This window comes from Octopus sinensis, linkage group LG2, assembly GCF_006345805.1.
Source record: "Octopus sinensis linkage group LG2, ASM634580v1, whole genome shotgun sequence".
Classification (NCBI taxonomy): Eukaryota; Metazoa; Mollusca; class Cephalopoda; order Octopoda; family Octopodidae; genus Octopus; species Octopus sinensis.
Genome location: NC_042998.1, coordinates 137,538,348 through 137,558,907, shown reverse-complemented (window position 1 = coordinate 137,558,907; position 20,560 = coordinate 137,538,348). Strand labels below are relative to the sequence as shown.

The following is a 20,560-nucleotide window of genomic DNA, read 5'->3' as shown; positions in this document are numbered from 1 at the left end:
ATTTTAATACTGGTGTAGGTTGGTGATTGTGTTAGAAATTGTTTCTTTTCTTGTGCCATGTCTAGGATACAGAACATGAGTAGTCATGTTCTGCCTCAATTCTCTGTTCTTTGTTTTCTGTAATAGTTCTACTTCATGATGTTTAATACATCTTTCTTCCAACCAGTTTGTCAAGTTTGATAACCATATCACCCTTCTTCTTCTTCTGCTTCTTTTCCATTCAATCTTTCCAGTCATTAGTAAATTCTCTGCCCCCCCCCCCCATCAAACAGCCAAGAAATCTCAGTTGTTTGGTCCTTATCTCAAGAAGCAGTTTCCTATTTACCACAGCCTGGGTCATCACTTCTTCATTAAACACTTTGTCCATGCTATCTTTCATATTCTCCTTAAGAGCCATATTTCATAGCTCTTTGAGCACCTTCTCATTTCTGATATTATAGACCATGCTTCACTTCCATACATTAACACAGGGTAGTCCTAGCTGTTCAATATATGGATCTTGGTCTTGATGCTTGGAGTACAATTTCTCAAGATGTTATGCAATTTTGAGAATGCAGATTCTGCCAGCACTATTTGTCTTTTGATCTCCTTCACACGTTTTGTCTTCTATGATTAAAGTTCCAAGGTAGTTGAAGGTTGATACCTGCTTAATGATTTGATTGTTCATTTTCAGCATGTACTTAAGGTTCCATTCTTTGTCACCACTATACACTCTGTCTTCTTGTGTTTTATGAACAGACCTTTCCTCTCACTTTCTCACTACATCCTGAATCCCCTTTTCTGTGCCATCTGCATATCTTATGTTTGTGATGTTTCTGCCTCTTATTCTAAGACCTTTTTCCTTCTCCATTTCTCTTATGATCAACTCGCTATGATAATTGAAGAGATCTGGTGGCATAACACATCCTTGTTTAACCCTTCACCTGATGCTAGTGTATTCACAGCCTTCTCCATTCACCTTTATGCACTCTGATTGGTTCCAGTACAAGCTCTGCAAGATTTCAAGGTCTTTTCCATGCAGATCAAGGTTGCTGAGTTCTTCATGTTTTACTTTGTTGAAGGCATTTGTGTGATCTATGAAGCACATGAAGATGTCTATTTGCATCTCCATCACCCACTCTGTTATCATTCTCAGCGCAAAAATAGCAATACAATATATTTGCAAAACAGTATGTAATTTATGAGTTTCAACTATGTCATTTCATTTCAAAATTATCTGTGTATTCCACATCTCTTGCCATTGGTTTATCTTTGTTTCAACTACTTTCATACACCAACTTTTCACTCTCCAAATATCCATTCATATTATATGTTTGCATCAGTGCACTGACATTTCTTAGACATGTCAATCATTGTGTTTGATACAGCTGCTTTTGCATCACACTTATACTATACTTTATCTAAATTAATTTTTTAAAAACTGACAGATGATTCCTCTGCAACCTTTTCAAATCTCCTATATACATATTGCTTAAATTTTACTTTCATGTAACTCTGCTTCTTAAACATACTTCATACTATCTGCCTTTTGTAAAAAGTAAGCACTGTCTCAAATGTTTGGACACTTAGAGCCAGTTACCCAGTTTCCCTGGTGTACAAATGACTGAGACCACATTTCCCACTGAACAGAATCCCAACCAGTTGCAGAGTTACTCATTTACAGCTAAGTGGAATGGAGCTAAGTGAAATGAAGTGTTTTCTTACAGAACACAACATGCCACCCAGTCTGGGAATCAGGACCACAATCTTGCAATTGTGAGTGCAATACCCACACTACTAGGCCATGTGCCTTCACCTGCCCTTTGAATAGAAATATATTTTGTTTCTAGTATAGAATTCTTCCCATCCAGTTTTTAAAAAATTTATCTTACCCAAACATTTTTTCTACACTCATTCTTCTACTTCTTCCCTCATATATACATGTACAAATTATTTATACTTTGTAGCAGAGTATATTAATAAATTTGAAAAGATTATCATTCAAACTGACATTGACTTCATTCAGCATTCTCAAGATTTACATTTTTAACAGAAGAGTTAACATTCAATGCACAAAAACATATGCAAAAGCAGTGATGTCATTATTTAAAGATAGGATCTTTCTCAAATATTATAATGTATGATATTTGTAATTAATTTCTGTTTCATTTCCAGTTTCTGCATAATTTTCTTTTCTGATCTTTATTTTAAGCTTATTTGTTTTTTAAATTACATTTCAGATAATGTTGATAGTTCAATTGTCAGTAGTACTTCAGTTTCAAAGGTGAGTTTTGTAATATATTGAGCATATCAAGAATACTCACATTTTCTTTTACTTGTTTCAGTCATTGGATTGTGGCCATGCTGGAGTATCAGATTAAATCCCCCTTAGTACTTGTTTTAAGTCTGGTACTTATTCTATCCGTCTTTTTAGACAAATTACTAAGTTACATAGACAAACCAACACCAGTTAAGTAGTGAGTGACAAATGCAGACACTTGCACAGTCTTTCTCTGTCACTCTTTTTCTCTCACATACAAACATATACATATGTTAGGCTTCCTTATAGTTTCCATTTACCAAATTTGCTCACAAGGCATTGGTTTGCTCAGGACATGGTAGAAGATACTTGCCAAGGTGCTTCACAAGAGTACTGAATCTAAAACCACATGGTTGGGAAGTGAACCTCTTAACTACACAGCCATGCTTACACCTGTATATATATATTTTGTATCATTAATTCTATATCCACACTTCTGGTGTGACTGTGAAAATAAATTGATGGTCATTAGTCATAATGGCGACTGGAAGTAATTATTAGTGTAGCCCCCCACCCATCAGATATTCATTCATCAAAGTCAGTGACATTAATGACACAAACATCATCATCATCGTTTAACGTCCGCTTTCTATGCTGGCATGGATTGGACAGTTTGGCCGAGGACTGGTGAACCAGAGGCTGCACCAGGCTCAATCTGATCTGGCAAAGTTTCTACAGCTGGATGCCCTTTCTAATGCCAACCACTCCGACAATGTAGTGGGTGCTTTTTACGTGCCATCGGCATGAGAGCCATCTGGCAGTTCCGGCAACGACCCTGCTGAAAAGGTGTTTTTATGTGCTACCTGCACGGGAACAAGTCTGGTGGCACTGGCAACAACTACGCTCAAGTGTTGCTTTTCACGTGCCATTGGTACACACTGGCAGGGCAACACTGGCAACGACCACGCTTGAATGGTGCTTTTCATGTGTCACCAGCACGGGAGCCAATCTGTGGCCCTGGCAATGATCACACTCGCATGTGCTTTTAACTTTCCACTGGCACAAGTGCCAATCAAGCAGTACTGTCATCAGCCACGTCAATGATTTTGGTTTGTTTACACTTGCCTGAATAGGTCTTCACAAGCAAATTTCATTGTCCAATGAATGAGGGGTACTCATAAGTGGACTGGTTACACCCCACGTTCAGATGTGCTTTTAACGTTCCACTGGCAAAAGTGCCAATCAGGCGGTACTGTCGTCAGCCACGTCATCAATTTTGATTTTGATTTCACTTGCCTCAATAGGTCTTCACAAGCAAGGTTTATTGTCCAATGAATGAGGGGTATTCATAAATGGGCTGGTTACACCCACTTGCATAGGCCATGGGTTATGGTCTCACTTGGCTTGTTGGGTCTTCTCAAGCACAGCATATCTCCAAAGGTCCTGGTTGCAAGTCATTGCTTTGGTAAGGCCCAATGTTTGAAGGTCGTGCTTCACCACCTCATCCCAGGTCTACCTCTTCCACAGGTTCTCTCAACTGCTAGGGTATAAAAAGTCACACAACTGTCCTCATTCATTCACAACTCATGACCATACCAGCGCAGTTGTCTCTCTTGCGCACTACATCTGATGCTTCTTAAATCCAACTTTTCTCTCAGGGCGCCTACACTCTGTCGTGTATGCACACTGACATTACACATCCAGTGCAGCATACTGGCTTCATTCCTTGCAAGCTTACGCATGTCCTCAGTAGTCATGGCCCATGTTTCACTGCCATGTAGCATGGCTGTTTGCACACATGCATCATACAGTCTATCTTCTACTCTGAGTGAGAGGCCCTTTGTCACTAGCAGAGGTAGGAGATTTCTGAACTTTGCCTAGGCTATTCTTATTCTAGCAGCTACACTTTCAGAGCATCCACCTCTGCTACTGACTTGGTCCCCTAAGTAACAGAAGCTATCAACTACTTCTAGATGTTCTCCCTGGAATGTGACAGAAGCTGTTCTCTGCACATTTTCTGTTTATAGCACCTGAGCATTTACCACATACAAAACCTATCTTCCCAGTTAGCTTCCCTTTGATATTGCTGCACCTCTTATGTGTCCATAGCTTACACTGGGTACATCTTATAGAGTTTCTATAAGATCAAGCAGGGCCATCTACCTGAAGGGATTTGTGGTTTGTCTGCCTTCCTACTTATTAAGACTTTGGTTTTAGCTAGGTTGACTCTAAGGCCTTTCGATTCTTATCCTTGCTTTCACACCTGAAAATATAAAAAAATACATAATATTGTAACATTAAGTAAAGAATTTGGTAAAATAACTTTGCTGTTGTTCGAAACATAAATTAAAACAAAGTTTCCTGAGAACATTTAAAAAAGATTTAATCACTTTAAAATGGCATGGTTTCATCATAGGGCCAAAGGCAGTCTCAGGTGGGTTTGGTATGAAAAGGGTCAATGTGTATACAACAAGCTGGATTATCTATTCAAGACAATGTCATACGTGGGTATGAATTTCCAATCCAAGTTTAATACATTAGTTTATAATCTTTTATTTATATATTTATGCTGGTGAATGTGAATTATAGTTAGAAATTATGCACAGAAATTGAAAAAAAAACTCTGTTCTACACTTCAAAGAGAATGTTGAAGGAAATAAGTACCATAAAGATTTTTCTGAAAACCCACCTAAGACTAAAATTGTTGGTAATGTTTCAGTTGATGCTTGTTGTTAAAATTTTTTTTTTTTAATCCAAATGTATAGATGATGCCTAAAAGTATCATCTTGTATGTGTTTTAGGTGCTTCCAGAACCTGAAGAAGAAGTTATGAGTAGTGATCGGCAAAAGTCTTCTTACTATGGCAGGTAGGTTTGTCAGTACAAATATATATTCTCATCATCATCTATTTTCCATGCTGCCATGGGTTGAACTCTTTGACAGGAGCTGGCAAGCTGGAGAGCTATACCAGGCTCCAGTTGTCTGTTTTGGCATGGCTGGATGCCCTTCTTAACCCCAACTACTTTACAGAGTGTACTGGGTGCCTCTGACGTGGCAGCAGCAAGGGTACCTCTGATGTGGTGCCAGCATCTGTTGGGTTGCCAACAAGCTAGAAAGACAAGGACCTCTCAGCTGAGAGGGGGAGTGGAAATGAGAGATGTGGCCATGTGCCAGGTGAGAGGGACAAGGATAGCTGCCTTACTACAAAACACATACTCAGTTACCCTATAGGATAAGGAACAAAGGGAGGTGAGAGAGAACTAGAAAGTCAGAGAGAGAGAGAGAGAGTGAGAGAGAGAGCAAGTAAAGGTCTACTCACTGGAAACCTAAGGGGGAGAGTATAAGTAGTACTGATGGGATACAGATGTTCTGTAAGAGTGTAAGGGGAGATAATTATAGATAGCAAGTGATGGTAAGAGAAACTCGAGTGGTTGGGAAGTGAGTATGAGAGATAATATAAAGGCATGGAAAGTGTGCAGATAGGCATGTGAGGGAGAGTGGTGAGACCTGGTGGGGGTGTTGGGGAGTTTTGCTAGAGGACAAAATTATGTATGTGAGAGAGGGGAAGACAGGCTATAGCTGTAAAGGACATGCCTGTATGGATGGATGACTATGATTTTATATTGCTTGACAAGTCTTCTTGAGCACAGCAGATTATCAGAAGTCTCGGTCCCTTGTCATTTCTTTGAGGTTCAACATTTGCAGATCATTTTTCAACACGCCATCCCATGTTAACTCTTTCCACGGATTCCCTCCACAATTAGAGATTGGCATATTTTTCATGCAGCTATTCTCTATTATATGCATCACATGACTGTACCAGCACAATCTTCTCTCTTGCACCCTACATCTGACTTTACCCATCGAGCAGAGTATGTTGGTTTCATTTCTTTCCGGCCTTTGCATATCTTCTGCAGTTAGAGCCCATGTTTCATTACCATGTAGCATAGCTGTTTGTACACAGGCATTGTATGAACTGCCTTTCTCTCTGAGTGAGAGGCCCTTTGTTACCAACAATGATAGTAGCTCTCTGAACTTTGCTCAGCTCATTCTTATTCTAGCAAATACGCTTTCAGAGTTATATATAATTTTAACATCTACTTTTCCATGCTTGCATGGGTTTGACAGAATTCATTGAGGTAGATTTTCTTTGGTTGAATGCCCTTTCTGTCACCATCTTGGATGAATTCTCTATTATTGCTCCAGGCTGTCCAAAGCTTTGTCAGTGGATTTGGTAGAAGCCCATCATGTGTACCAGTCTATGAGAGCAGTAGCTCTGAATAAGGAATAATGTGGATTTTGACAACTCATGCCTGCATTGAAAGACATTGTATTTTAACAGTGTTGATATAAAGGCTCCCTTGGTTTTACTATGGAATTTTGCATTCCATTATGTAACATTGTGTGTTCACTTGTAGAAATGATACAAGAAACGAACTTTAAAAAACAACAGTGAGACTTTATTCAGCTGTTAAATAGCTTAGTGGATGAAATGAACACATCATGAATTTTGATGTGATTGAATAGTTCATTCATTGTTTGGATAATTAAGCTCTGGCCGTCATTAGTTATATGTGCTCTGTTACATTAATTTTATTCTGGTGAATAACGGCAGGAAAATAACATGACTCACCTTCATGAAAATTGCTCACCCCCTTCTGCTTACAGTTGATTTGTTAGACATGTACATTGACAGAAGGTAGGCTCCAGCACAGATTCAGATTAGTTGTTTGACAATGTATTACGTGCAATGTAATTGGATCCTCAATCCATATCTCACGCTTTAGTCAACCATTCAAAGCACAAGACTCAACCAATATTCCAAACTCATATGATAAGTAAGACGACCAATCATTACAGATTAATATGCTGAGCCTATAAAACACTAGTTGACTTCAATATGCCATAGCAGAAATTGGTCTCGCTACAGTATATGTGTGTGTATGTGCTTCCTTGTCTTAGTATGATGGCTGTAAATGAGTGTCACTGTCACACAAACAGTGTCATTCATTTCAAATATTCTGCAAAACATGTCTGGCAATAGGGAAATATTATCTTGCTTGGAAACAGATGAGGTTTGGTGATATGAAGGGTATCCAGCCCTAGAAAATCTGCCTTAATAAACTCTGATCCATATAAGCATGGAAAAGAAGGCATTAAAATGATAATGATGATATCTACACACACACACACACATGCACACGCACACACACATGCACACACACATGCACACACACATGCACACACACATACACACACACACACAAAAGGAAAAATTGTAAAGGATGTAATCTACTTCCACCATGATTTCTGTAATTATTCTGAAGAAAGGAAGAGTTTAACGTAAAATCAAATTTAATAAAAAATGAGTTGTTACTTTTGAATTACTTGAAAAGGGAATATAATGTATTTTAAAACAATGCTGTTAGTAAACTTGTTAACTAAATAACCACATTTTCAAAATCTAGTGACATACCTAGTACATACTGTAGAGTGGATGGCAAACAAGCTGAGAAATGTAGGGTTGTGAGGTCTGTTTTGTCCTATCTTGTCATGGTTTTACTCTAGTGTTGGTTGGTACCATTAGAAAAATGCCCTGAGTACACTCAAGTGGTTGACAATAGGGAGGGCATCCAGCTATAGAAATCAAACCAAATCAAGATAACATATCAAGTATCTGTCTATGAGAGCAGTTGCTCCCAATAACAAATAATTTGAATTGTGAAAACCTATCCAACTTGTGCCTGCATGGAAAGACAGTGTATGGTGATGGTAACTTTTTAAAATTATTCCCTTACATGTTGTATGTGAAATTTTTGTAATTATTTCTTGTAATCCTAATCTTATGTGATACATTAGATTGCAAGGACTTTCCACAAGCAAATGACTGATTAATCAATAGATTAGTCTGTAGAAAAATTTCAACTTTCTACACTTGGTATTATTTACAATTACCAATTGTGAGTTTTCTTTAAGAATTTTGTGGAGTGAAAGGATGTTAAATAAAAAGAAGCTGTAGTAAATGTTTTCTTGTGCAGAAATGATTTATTCCTGCATGAGATGACTTAAACTATAAATTTGTTATGGAATAGTTATTGTCTTGGATTTGTTGTTTAAAATGACTTATATTGTTACTACTTCTCTCTTTAGGCAACCAAGTCGGGATAAACGAGAGCTCCAAATGGCAATTAGTACCCATAAAGAAAGGAATGCCATGCTAGAACGTGTTAATAGCGAACTGAACCAGGAACTCCAGGAGGTGATGGAACAGCGGATTGCGCTGGAAATCCAACTGGAGCACCTGAGGCCCTACCACAGCTGACTAGTATACAGCTACTGAACCAGCAGCCCTTGGCATTAATAAAGCCATTTCCAAAAGAAAAAGAAAAAAGACAGCAACCACATCAGGGAAATTACCGAGAATGGGGCAGATGGCTCGGAAGCCCAAGATGATAACCCCACTCAGCAAAGGAAGGACCTAAGGACTGAGAATTCTTGTTTTAAAATAATCTTCTCATTATATCAGTAAATTAATGGTTGGCAGTAAGTTACTTGAAGCAGAATTACTAAAACATTGTGTCTGTTAGCAGTAACAGCAGCGACTGCCTGTAGTCAGGTCTGATCTCCTTATTTGCTGGTGGACATGGTTGATAACTATTGGATTATAACTACCATGAAAACACTTGCTTCTTCTCACTATTTTTTTTCTGTATTGCATTTAAACAAATTTAACTTAAGTAGCAAAATATTATCGAACACACACACACACACACACACACACACACACACACACACACACACACTTATACAAGCATCAAAAGAAATGATATATGGAACAGATATTGTAAACTTGATTAATTTCAATCAGGTTTTGTTTCTGCCTCTGAATATCTCCTCTCTTTCTCTCTTGACTGTCATTAGACTTGATAGAGATTGAATCTTTAACTGGTGTCATAGAGGTTGGTTCTACTGTTACAAATGTGCTGCTATTTATGGCTAGTAAAGAACTGCCTATTTGCACCGCCTATATCCTTCTATATATATATATATATATATATATATATATATATATATATATATATATATATATATATATATATGCACACACACACACACACACATACATACATAGAAATATACATACAGTTTTTTTTTGTAATTATTTTAAATAAACCTCTGCTGCCTCATTGCTTCATCAGTCAGAAGCATATCCAATATTTGAGCAACTAAAAGAAAAAGAAAACTAAACAAAAAGGTGAAGAAGATGAGTCAAAGGACTGTGATTGTATCATGTTGCGTTACAAACCAATGTTATATAGTTTTGTCTGTCTAAATGCGGGGTGATGGGGTGGAGGAGGAGGAAGAGGACAGTTATTTAGTATTGATAGAATATTCCTGTGTGTTTCTGTTATATATAATGAAAAAAAAAAACTGATTCAACCAACAAAAGAAAGAAAGGAAAGTTAAAATAGAACTGATCCTTGTTCTATTTATTACCTTTTTTGTATATTGAAATCTAGGAATGAGTTTAGGAGATTAAAAAAAGACCCCAGAAAAACAACTGTTCTGACACTTCAATTAAGATGTATTCTTTCTTTCTCCCCACCCACTCTTTGTGTCTTAAAAAACCATGTACTTTTTCTGCTTTCCAATGTAAATTTTGTTTTTATCTACTGGTGGGGTGGGGGCGGGGGACTCAGACAAATATGTATGTAATTAACTTAAGTTTATTGGCTTTTGAAGCTTGTACATTTATTTAGCTTTAATTTTGTGTATATGTATTGCTAAATGTCAATGTCTATAAAATATTGTTTGAAGATGATATGCATATATATGCTCTTATTTTTTTATTTTCAAAATTTACTTTGTTTTTGTAATATGTGCAATGTCTAAAATTTATGTGTTTCTTGCAGCAAATATACTTCTAAGTTAACAAGCATAGGTTTACATTAAATTTACCGAGATATCTCATCACCATATTTCTATCTGAAATATTTTCTTTGTGAACTCAACTGATAAAACCTTTGCAAATCATCTACAAATTCATTGGTTGGTTTAGCTGGGTTTCACGACATTGAAAAATATTGTTTTTGGATGTAGGTTTCAGTCCTTTGCTCCAAATTGGAACTCAGGATTTATTTGACTGTCTTTGTTTTACTTTTAGTATCCTAGCTATGGCAGCATGAAAGGCAGATGTGAAATGATGCATTTCATCATCATACTAAAATTAAGATGCAGAATCACTTAAAAAATTATTAGCATCAGGAAGATGACAACTCCACACCGACTAGGACTGCAACAACAGCTTTGCATGTGTTGAAACCAAGACTGACAGATGAGCAAAAGGTCTGTTTCTATGAGTGTCTCTTGCAGATGACTTTGATAACATTTGATGGTGGTGCCCTTGTCATCATGGATTGTTACATTAATTGACATGTTAGGCAATATCATTATTGCTTCTCTACTTTATCTAGAGGCTGTGGATATGGTATGAAGGATAAGGATGGATCAAGGCTCTTAGAGTTTTGTATGCAAGTGGCTTAACCAGTTGCTATATTAGCTTCAGGAAATTGGCTAAACATTTGATCAGGTATTGCTCTGGTGAACATACAATCCAGATAGGCTTCATATTGATCAAGAAACAGGATAGACAATTGTTTGTGAATATCAATTCCTTCTTTGGTGAAGACTGTACCTCTCATTATAGACCAATAGCTTCAGGATAAGAACTAGATGGACATGGACACAATATGGAATAGTATAGGAGCCGAAAGACTACTTGGCCAGATGTAAGTTCGGGAACATAGACTTATAATGTAAGGGACTGCTGGAATTTTCTATGAGACATTTTATTGTGAGCCACAAACCAAATCTTTGTATGGAACAAGTCAAGGGAGAGCAATGAGTTCAGTGGAGAATTTAACATGCAAGTAAGTGTTCATCAGGACTCCGTTCTGAGTCTTCTCTTATGTATCGTGGTTCTACAGGCCATAGAAGAGTTTGAGACTAGCTATTTGTGACAAATCCTGCATGAAAATGACCTGATTTTCATTGCTTATTTGTTGAATAGCAAAGAAATTCCAATATGGAAGCAAAGGCTTGAATTGGGAAGTAAACTGAGTAATGACAAAAGTTCTAGCTTGTAAGAAAAAAAAAAAAGATAGAATTCTCTTGCTATCAGGGAGGTGATCATGGCATATATGCATGATATTATGTACTGTTATAATTCATGCCTCGGCCTCACATTGGAGTTAGTGTCAACTAATGGCAACTGCTAATGACTAAAGCCTGTGAAGGCACAAAAGCAAAGTTAGTATCAATTTTTCATTAATGACAAAACGTACTGAGTAATTTGTCTCAATGACATTAAAGAATCTGACCTTTTTGATACAAATACCAAGATCCTTGATCCTATGATGAAAACTTCCTATTTTAAAGTGGCCTAAATTAAAACCTTCCAGCATTATTTCATGCTACTGAATTTCAAAACATCAGATTAATAATTACAGGTATTCCACTAAATTCTTCTTTGTTTTGAAGATGAATTGAAACGAAAGCAGTGTATTTCAATAGAAATATGGTAACAAAAGGGCTAAAGAAAAAATATTTTATGTTTTGAAAATCATTCAAAACATTTCATCTCTATATATATAAATGGCAAAATGTCTGCGTGTGTGTCCTGCCCGAAACTTGATACACCAATTGAATGCCAGCTAGCTGTATGTGATTGGTCAGAAATTTGGACAGTACTCGCGTGTATGTGCACACGCACGCAGCTGTATATGCGTGCACTAGCACTATGACCCGGCAATGCTGGGTCATAGTGCTAGTATATTTTAAGTGATTTATCAATGTTTTTAATTGCAACTAAAAATATTAAAAAAATTTATTATCAGTACCTGATAATGAACAGTGCAATAGTTTTCTTCTGAAAATTTATGCCATTAAGTAATTTTATACCATTTTCACTTGTAAATATTGCTGTTGAAGCAACTCACAGCCCCCATCATTATTAATGGTGGAAATTCTTTGTGGATGAGGGAGGTTCACAACTGTTACTGGAAGTCTGTGTTTGATAAATATCATGAAATTGGCTCACATGTAACCCACATTCAGAACCACTTCAGGTTCTGTCAGGATAAGACAAAGTAATTTCTTCAGACAAAGCATGACTTGAACTCACCATTTTTAGCTTATAGAGCTTGTCAATTTTAAGTTTTCTTTTCATTCATATCCATAAGCATGGGCATGGGTGGGAGCTCAAGAGGTTTGCTTCCCAATTGGGTGGTTTCATTGCCTGGCACCTGCAGCAAGATTTGCTTACTATAGCTTTAGACTGATCAAAGCATTGTGAATGGAAACTGAAGGAAGCCCACCATGTGTGTGTGTGTGTGTATGGGCAGGGTACATTAGTGTCCCCTTATCTCAACATGGTGTTATGAGTATCACTGTTACACGAACAGTATTATTTATTTCCAATCTTCTTTGAAAATAAGTCTGGTCATGGGGAAATATTACCTTGTAAGAAACAGGTGTAGGCTGCTGACAGGGAGAGTATCTGGCCATAGAAAGTCTGCTTCAATGAATTTCATCCTACCCATGTAAGCTGGAAAAGATGACATTAAAACAGCAACAACGATGTTGATGAGAGTGGCTGCGTGGTACCTTGGGCAAGTGTCTTCTTATAGCCTTGGGCTGACCAAAGCCTTGTGAGTGGATCTGGTAGATGGAAACTGAAAGAAGCCCGTTGTGTGTGTGCGTGTATTTGTGTGTTTTTCATGCTCATTTATTATTGTCATTTATTCATTCATTTATCTAATTTTGTCAGTTTGGTTATAGCTCTAGTTAAGAATGCAAATACTCAATTCTATCTTATTATTACTACTATTCCTTCACACTGGCAGGCTGAGTTTTTGCTGTTTTGCAGTGCTCCCACCCTTCCCACCCCCACCACCTGTACCGAAAGTCTTCATCCATTGACCTCTATCAGATGTCTTTTCCCTGAACACCTCCAAAGACTTAATACTCCCCCATCCCTACTTAGGGTTATTCTTCTATGCAATGTAGTGATTATGTAGCACATAAAATGGTGTAGCATCTTCAGGTTGAAGGCTATTGTATGTTTATAAGTTCTGCCAAATGTGAGCTTTCTTTTCAGGTACATGACACTGGTGTCCCCTATCCCAAGGTCTTATGGGCCCACACTCTCAAATTTGGCACACTTAATGTTGGCACATTGAAAGGTAGGTCTGGTGAGATTGTTGAGATGCTTGAACAGAGATGGGTAGATTTGTGCTGCTTCCAAAAAGTAAGGTAGAGAGGAAGTTCTGCTAGGTTCCTCACAAGCAAAGAACATAGGTATAAGATTTTCTGGGTAGGATACACTGACGGGGTCGGGGGCATGAGTATACTTCTTGTGGAGAAATGGGTTAAGCTAATCAAGGTAGTCAGTCTGTGGTAGAATACTTAAGCTTAGATTAGTGCTGCAGCATGGATTAGCAACCATTATCTCGGCTTATGCTCGCCAGCCAGGGCTACCTGATGAACTGAAAAATCGATTTTATGATACCTTCTTGCAGACTACCTCGTCGACGAATGACAGGGATCTTCACTTTGTGGCTGGCAACTTCAATGGGCATGTTGGACAACATGCAAGGGGCTTCCATGACATACATGGTGACTGGTTTTGGTTCCTGCAATGAGGAGGGAATCAGGCTGCTGGAGTTCTGTGATACAAATGATCTTATGGTTTGTAATACTAACTTCAGGAAACTTGCCAGTCACCTATTCACCTACTGGTCTGGTGGATACACTAGTCAAATTGACTACATCCTCTCCAGGATATGGGAAAGATGGCTGCTTATAAATGCCAAAACCTTCCCAGGGAAGAATGTACCTCACAACATAGGTTAGTAGTTAGCGACTTCAGAATCAGGGCTAAATGGATGCCCAGAAAACGACCAGCGAGGAAAGGAAGGAACTGGAAGCTTAAGGGTCCTGTGAATGGACGAAAATTTAGAGACGTACTACTCGAAACTTTTGACAAAATAGAGGAGGATATAACATCACTTGATGTGGAAGACAACTGGAGGTTCCTATGGGATAACCTTTTGAGGGCTTCTGACCAGATCTATGGATGGTGCAAAGTCCCTCTCAACCCAAGGTAATGAGGTGGTAAAACAATGTAGTTGACAAGGCCATTAGGGAAAAGAAACAGGCATGGCAGGCCTGGAAGAACGGTGGTAGCAGGGAATTATATAAGATTGCTAGAAGGGAAGCTAGGAGACAAGTTTACATAGCCAGAGGAGAAACAGATAAGAAAAAAAATTTGCCAATGTTCTGCATTGTGAGGACCAAAGACTTGAAGTGTTTCATGTTGCAAGACAGTGTGTGAGTGGGAATCGTAATGTCATAGGAGAGAACTGTTTCCGCATGGATGATGGCCCACTTACATTTAATGAGGCTGCAAAGAGAGAGACTTGGAGATGCCACTATGAAAGGTTGCTAAATGGAGAGAATGAAGTGGAGAAAGATAGCCTGCCGAATGTCGACCCCATAGAGGGACCAGCTATCTGAATTGACAGTACCTTGGTAGATAAAACAATTAAGGCTATAAGACAGGGAAAGTCCCTGGCCCATTAGGAATCACCGCAGCTTCTGTTACCTAGGTGACCAAGTCAGTAGCGGGGGTGGATGCTCTGAGAGTGTAGCTGCTAGAATAAGAATAGCCTGGGCAAAGTTCAGAGAGCTCCTGCCTCTGTTGGTGACAAAGGGCCTCTTGCTCAGAGTAAAAGGTAGACTGTATGTGTGCAAACAGCCATGCTACATGGCAGTGAAACATGGGCCATGACTGCTGAGGACATGCGTAAGCTTGCAAGAAATGAAGCTAGTCTGCTCTGCTGGATGTGTAATGCCATTGTGCATACATGAGAGAGTGTAAGTGTCCTGAGAGAAAAGTTGGACATCAGAAGCATCAGATGTAGTGTACAAGAGAAATGACTGTGCTGGTAAGGTCATGTGTTACGTATGTATGAAAAAATGTCACACCCTTGCAGTAGAAGGGACTTGGGATGAGGTGGTGAAGCACGTCCTTCGAACATTGGGCCTCACGGAGATAATGACGAGTGACCGAGGCCTTTGGAGATATGCTATGCTTGAGAAGACCTGGCAAGCCAAGTGAGACCATAACTGTGGCCAGTTCCAGTGCAGCATAACTGGTCCATTTAAGAGTACCTTTCAGTCATTGGGCAATAAACTGTGCTTGTAAAAACCTGTTGAGTCAAGTGAAGTCACTATCGTGGCCAATGCCAGTACCGCCTGACAGGGAACTGTGACACGTAAAAAGTATCATGGGAGCGTAGTCGTTGCCAGTGCCGCATGACTTGCTTCTGTGCTGGTGACACATAAAAAGCACCATTCAAGCATGATCGATGCCAGTACTGCCTGACTGGCCCTCGTGCTTGTGGCACTTAAAAACACCCGCTACGCTCGGAGTGGTTGGCGTTAGGAAAGGCATCCAGCTGTAGAAACCTTGTGAGATCAGATTGGGGTCTGGTACAGCTTTCTGGCTTGCCAGTCCTCGGTCAAACCGTTCAACCCATGCCAGTATGGAAAGTGGATGTTAAATGACGATGATGACGTATTTGTACTCCCATCATCGCTTGACAATCTCGTAACTTAGCAATTCGGCAAAAGAACCGTTAGAATAAGTATTGGGCTTACAAAGAAAGAGTTCTGGGGTTGATTTGTTCGACTAAAGGTGGTGCTCCAGCTTGGCCGCAGTCAAATGACAAACAAGTAAAAGAAAAGTTCAAAATTTGAAACTGATTCGCCATAGGAAATTCTAGTTGCTTGCTCAGAGTTATCTCCCTTTCATTTAAATACTATCACGCTGTAACTCAAGTTAGAATAATAGAATTTGCATTCTATTTATTTGAGATTATTCTGAATAATTTATGAAAAGGGGAAAAGAATAATTGTTGATATTATTATATAATGTACAGCTTTTATATATCCTTTTATAAAACCACATTGATGATTGTATTTCATAATCTTTTTACTTGTTTCAATCATTGGAGTGCAGCCATACTGTGGCAATAATTTGAAGAGTGTAGTCAAACAAATTGACACAAATTCAAATCTAGTTCTTATTTTACCTGTCTGTTTTTCTAAACTGCTAAGCTATAGGAATGTAAATAAACTAACACCAGTTGTTAAGCAGTGAGGACAGAAAACTGAAGCACACCTATATATTCAATGGCTTTCATACAATTTCTGTCTGTCATATTGTCTCACATTGCTTTGTCTGGGCCTATTGTAGAAGACATGTACTCAAGGTACAGTGGAACTGAACCAAAAACTATGTGGTTGTGATATGAGCTGTACAAGTCATTTTCTGAATGATCAGGCCTGGTACTACACACAGGTTCCCAAGGTTATTGCTTTGGGTGCCAACATGTGAGTGTGCTGCACAAATTCTGAACAATTAAAATTTTAATCAATTTCTTTGATTTAAAAAAAAAAAGCCAAAAGACAAAAAAAAAAAAAATCAACTCTCAGTAAGATAAGAAAGAGAGCAGGAATGACCACTCTTGGAACATGAGAGAATGGAAGGAGTATTGGAATGAGGTGCTGAAGAGAGGAGGGCTTTATAGTCAGTTAGGGTAAGTCATTGGAGACAGTTGAGTGTCTAGTTGGGGCGAGAGAAGAAGAGTACGTCGTTGGTCTAAGAGAAGTGGGTGCACATTTTAGGGAGCTGAATATTCTGACACAAGCACTGTGGGTGATTGTTTCTGAAAACACTCATTGGGTGTCCATAATAATGTCCCAGGCATCCTGAAACCCATGTCTCACCTCTTAAACTCTCCTGCCACCTTCACCTCTCTGTGTTAGGAATTTACTAACCTCATTATACAAGAAAAACCCCAGGAACTCTGTAAATCATGGCTGATTCTCCATTTGGGTTTTTCAGCCTGGAGCTGTGTCTTATCTTTCCTTTTATCTTTCACTTGTTTCAGTCATTAGACTGTGGCCATGCTGAAGAATTTTAGTCAAAAGAATCGACCCCCAGTAGTTATTTTTAAAGCCTGGTACTTATTCTATTGGTCTCTTTTGCTGAACTGCTAAGTTACAGGGATGTAAACACATCAACACTGGTTCTCAAGCAGTAGCAGGGGATGCACACAAAGACACACACATACATACATTTATGACAAGCTTCTTTCAGTTTCTGTCTCCCAAATCCACACAAGGCTTTGGCTGGCCTGAGGCTATAGTAGAAGATACTTGCCCAAGGTGCCATGTATTGGGATTGAACCTGGAACTATGTGGTTGAGAAGCAAACTTCTTACCACACAGCTGCACCTGCATCTATAAATACTTCCAATGCCTAAATTAAGATATCACTGTGTGATAGAGAGGTTTGCTCCCCAAACATGTGGTCTTGGGTTCAATTCCACTGTGCAGCATCTTGGGTAAGTGTCTTCTACTTGATGTATTTGTATGTATGAGTGTAGCTGTAAAACGAGTTAATGATATCAATATCAGGTATATTTGCCATCTCAATATGGCTAACCACTAAGGGTGGGTGTTACTGTAGCTTGTAGCCCCAGAACATCTCCTCCAGCTGGCTATAGGCACACTTTCTGTGCCCTATCAGTATTTGCAAAGGGAGGTCATCCTTCCCTCGTCAACCTAAGTGATACGCACGGATTGCAGTTTCTGGGTCTTGACCCATCATCAGCGTACGACAATCACCGGTATTACAAACAAGCATTCATTTGTCAGCTCCAACAGAAATTGTGCTATGACTTTGTTGAAGTTTATATGGTTCTTGCATGAGACAAGTCTTCATGAATTCAAAATTACACGGACTATTTTAAACAATACACAACCTTATAGGAACAGAAGCTTGAAATCAAGGATGCAGTGTAACCTTTGAGTAAAAAACTGAGAATTTTGACTCAAAACATCAATAATTTAAATAAAAGAAATGAACTTCTTCACATTTGTAAATAATTTGATTCTTCATTAGTACTGGCTTTGATAAATGACACAAATGTTTTTCACTTTCTGACAAAGGACTTGGCCTTAAATTCCAGAACTTTCTTCTCCTAGTGGTTCATAAACTTATAAAATATACTTTATCTAGGTGCAGGCATGGCTGTGTGGTTAAGAAGCTCACTTTACAAGCACATGGTTTCAGGTTCAGTACTACTGCACGGCACCTTGGGCAAGTGTCTTCTACTATATCCACAGGCTGACCAATACCTTATGAGTGAATTTGGTAGATGGAAACTGCATGTGTATACATACACATGTGTTTTTTGTCCTTCCCTTTCACTTAACTAGTGTTGGTTTGTTTATGTCCCAGTAATGTAATGCTTCAGCAAAAGACACCGATAGAATGTGTACTGGAGTTGATTTATATGATTAAACTTTTCAAGGCAGTGCTCCAGTATGGGTGCAGTCATATGACCAAAACGAGTAAGAGAAAATAAAAGAAGGAAGATGGAGAAAAAGGAAATTGCTGACACACACCACCCTTAATTTCCTTGAACTTTTATTGATTTGTCTTTTCTTTAACATGTACTTAACATGTTTTATCAACAACTTCAGAATTTAAATTACCACGCATAGTCTCTCCTGTACAAGTATATAGAAATGTTGGTGTTTGTTACCCTGTGCACATAAGTGAAAGCAGGGTATTGTAATCACTTGTCTTTGTCTATTTGTATGTTTGCAAAATTACTGGAAAACAGCTGAACAGATTTCCACTAAATTTGGCAGAAATATTCATTTGGTGAGTGGCTTGAAATGATGAAAATTCGGTTTGATTATCTTCAAACATATATAAATTCATACAAAGATATGTGACTGTGTGTGTCTGTGTAGTGATGGATTCGAAGGTTTCGTTTATTTATGAGTTGATTTCTTAATTTCACTGGAGTATAAGTACCTATAATGGTGACACAATTCTCAAATTCTTTGCAATATTTTCTATAAGTATTTCATTTTGTTCACCTCCTTTTTCATATGAATTGACCCTTGTCTGCATGTGTATAAATCATGGTATACCTATGTGCATTGACATGTGGGTACGATGGATTTGAGGGCTTTGTTTATGAGTTGATTTCTTAGTTTCACCAGAGTATAAATACCTATAATGGTGATACTTAAAAAAAAATAATAGAATTAACTCAGTTCAATTAAAAAGCATGGGTAAGCAACACATTGTAAGTCATACTATAATTTGCAAAAAATTTATCAGCACGCAGGTATGCATTGCTCCTCCAATGCCTTTTTCGTTTTTTATTACTGTGTTCAATGTATTTGTCAAACAAATAGCCTTAGATGCCTCAAAACTTAACCCACAGTGGTGTTCCCTGAGTAACCTATTTTAATGTCAGTAATTATATATACAAGGGGGCACTGAAAGTTCCTGGCTTCAGGTAAAAGAAAATAAAGGAAGATCAGTTAATTATGATTTTATTCAACATAATTCCATCTCAGACTGACACAAGTATTGCAGTAGCCCTTCAGTTTATCTAAGCCATGTAAACGAACTTGGAAGATGATGCCCTTAAGGCCAGGAACTTTGCAGCACTCCTCGTATATATTTTGTTTTCAATTGCAGCATGGAAGCCATTTAAGAAACACACAAAAACCATTAGATTCACTTCAACATTTAAATTTAATTTGTCAAAATATTTTCGTTGCTTTGAGACCACAAACTGTTCACTGACAAACATTCCTAGATGCAGCATGGAGTTTTGTCAGTGAACAGGTCGTGGTCTCAAAGTGACAAAAATATTTTGACAAATTAAATTTAAATGTGGAAGTGAATCTAATGGTTTTTGTGTGTTTTTAAATGGCTTATAAACACCTTCCGTGCTGCAATTGTTTATTTATTTATATCATTACTAATGAAAGAGACCAGCTTTCTATCTTTCTTTCTTTCTTTCAGTCATTGGACTGTAGCCATGTTGGTGCACCTCATTGAAAGATTTAGTCAAATAAATCAACCCCAATACATTTGTGTTCAAGTCCTGGTACTTCTGTTTTTTTTTACTAAACTAAGTTACAAGGATGTAAACAAACTAACATTATTTGTCAAGTGGTGGCGCACACACACACACACGTTTGTTTTAATATTTAGTTTAGGTATTACGAGATTAATAACCCGAGGCTCTGATGAAGCTATAAAATGTTACTCAGGCACTGAACTATGAGTCTTCTGCATCTTACAGCAGAAACAGCTGTAAGCTATGAAGTTCATAAGATAATCCTTTATTCCTTTGTAATCTCTCTTTTTTATATATTA

General features: G+C 38.1%; 1 protein-coding gene and 1 long non-coding RNA gene across 14 annotated transcripts in view; one reads left to right on the top strand and one right to left on the bottom strand.

The window, feature by feature from the left end:
• The window catches only part of LOC115232554 (ralBP1-associated Eps domain-containing protein 1), a 139,448-nt gene extending 129,380 nt beyond the window's left edge, over positions 1-10,068 (top strand). For all 13 annotated transcript variants that reach the window (XM_036499669.1, XM_029802501.2, XM_029802497.2 and 10 more), the window contains 3 exons: positions 2,220-2,263; positions 5,041-5,105; positions 8,389-10,068. In XM_036499669.1, coding sequence (XP_036355562.1) covers positions 2,220-2,263; positions 5,041-5,105; positions 8,389-8,560 — 281 coding nt within the window. In that variant the 3' untranslated portion in view covers positions 8,561-10,068. The remainder of the gene's footprint in view (positions 1-2,219; positions 2,264-5,040; positions 5,106-8,388) is intronic.
• LOC118761627 lies at positions 6,392-20,560 on the bottom strand. The gene is made up of 3 exons (XR_004997523.1): positions 20,420-20,560; positions 19,979-19,990; positions 6,392-6,401 (listed from the first exon to the last, which is right to left on the bottom strand). It is a non-coding gene; the product is annotated as an uncharacterized LOC118761627 (long non-coding RNA).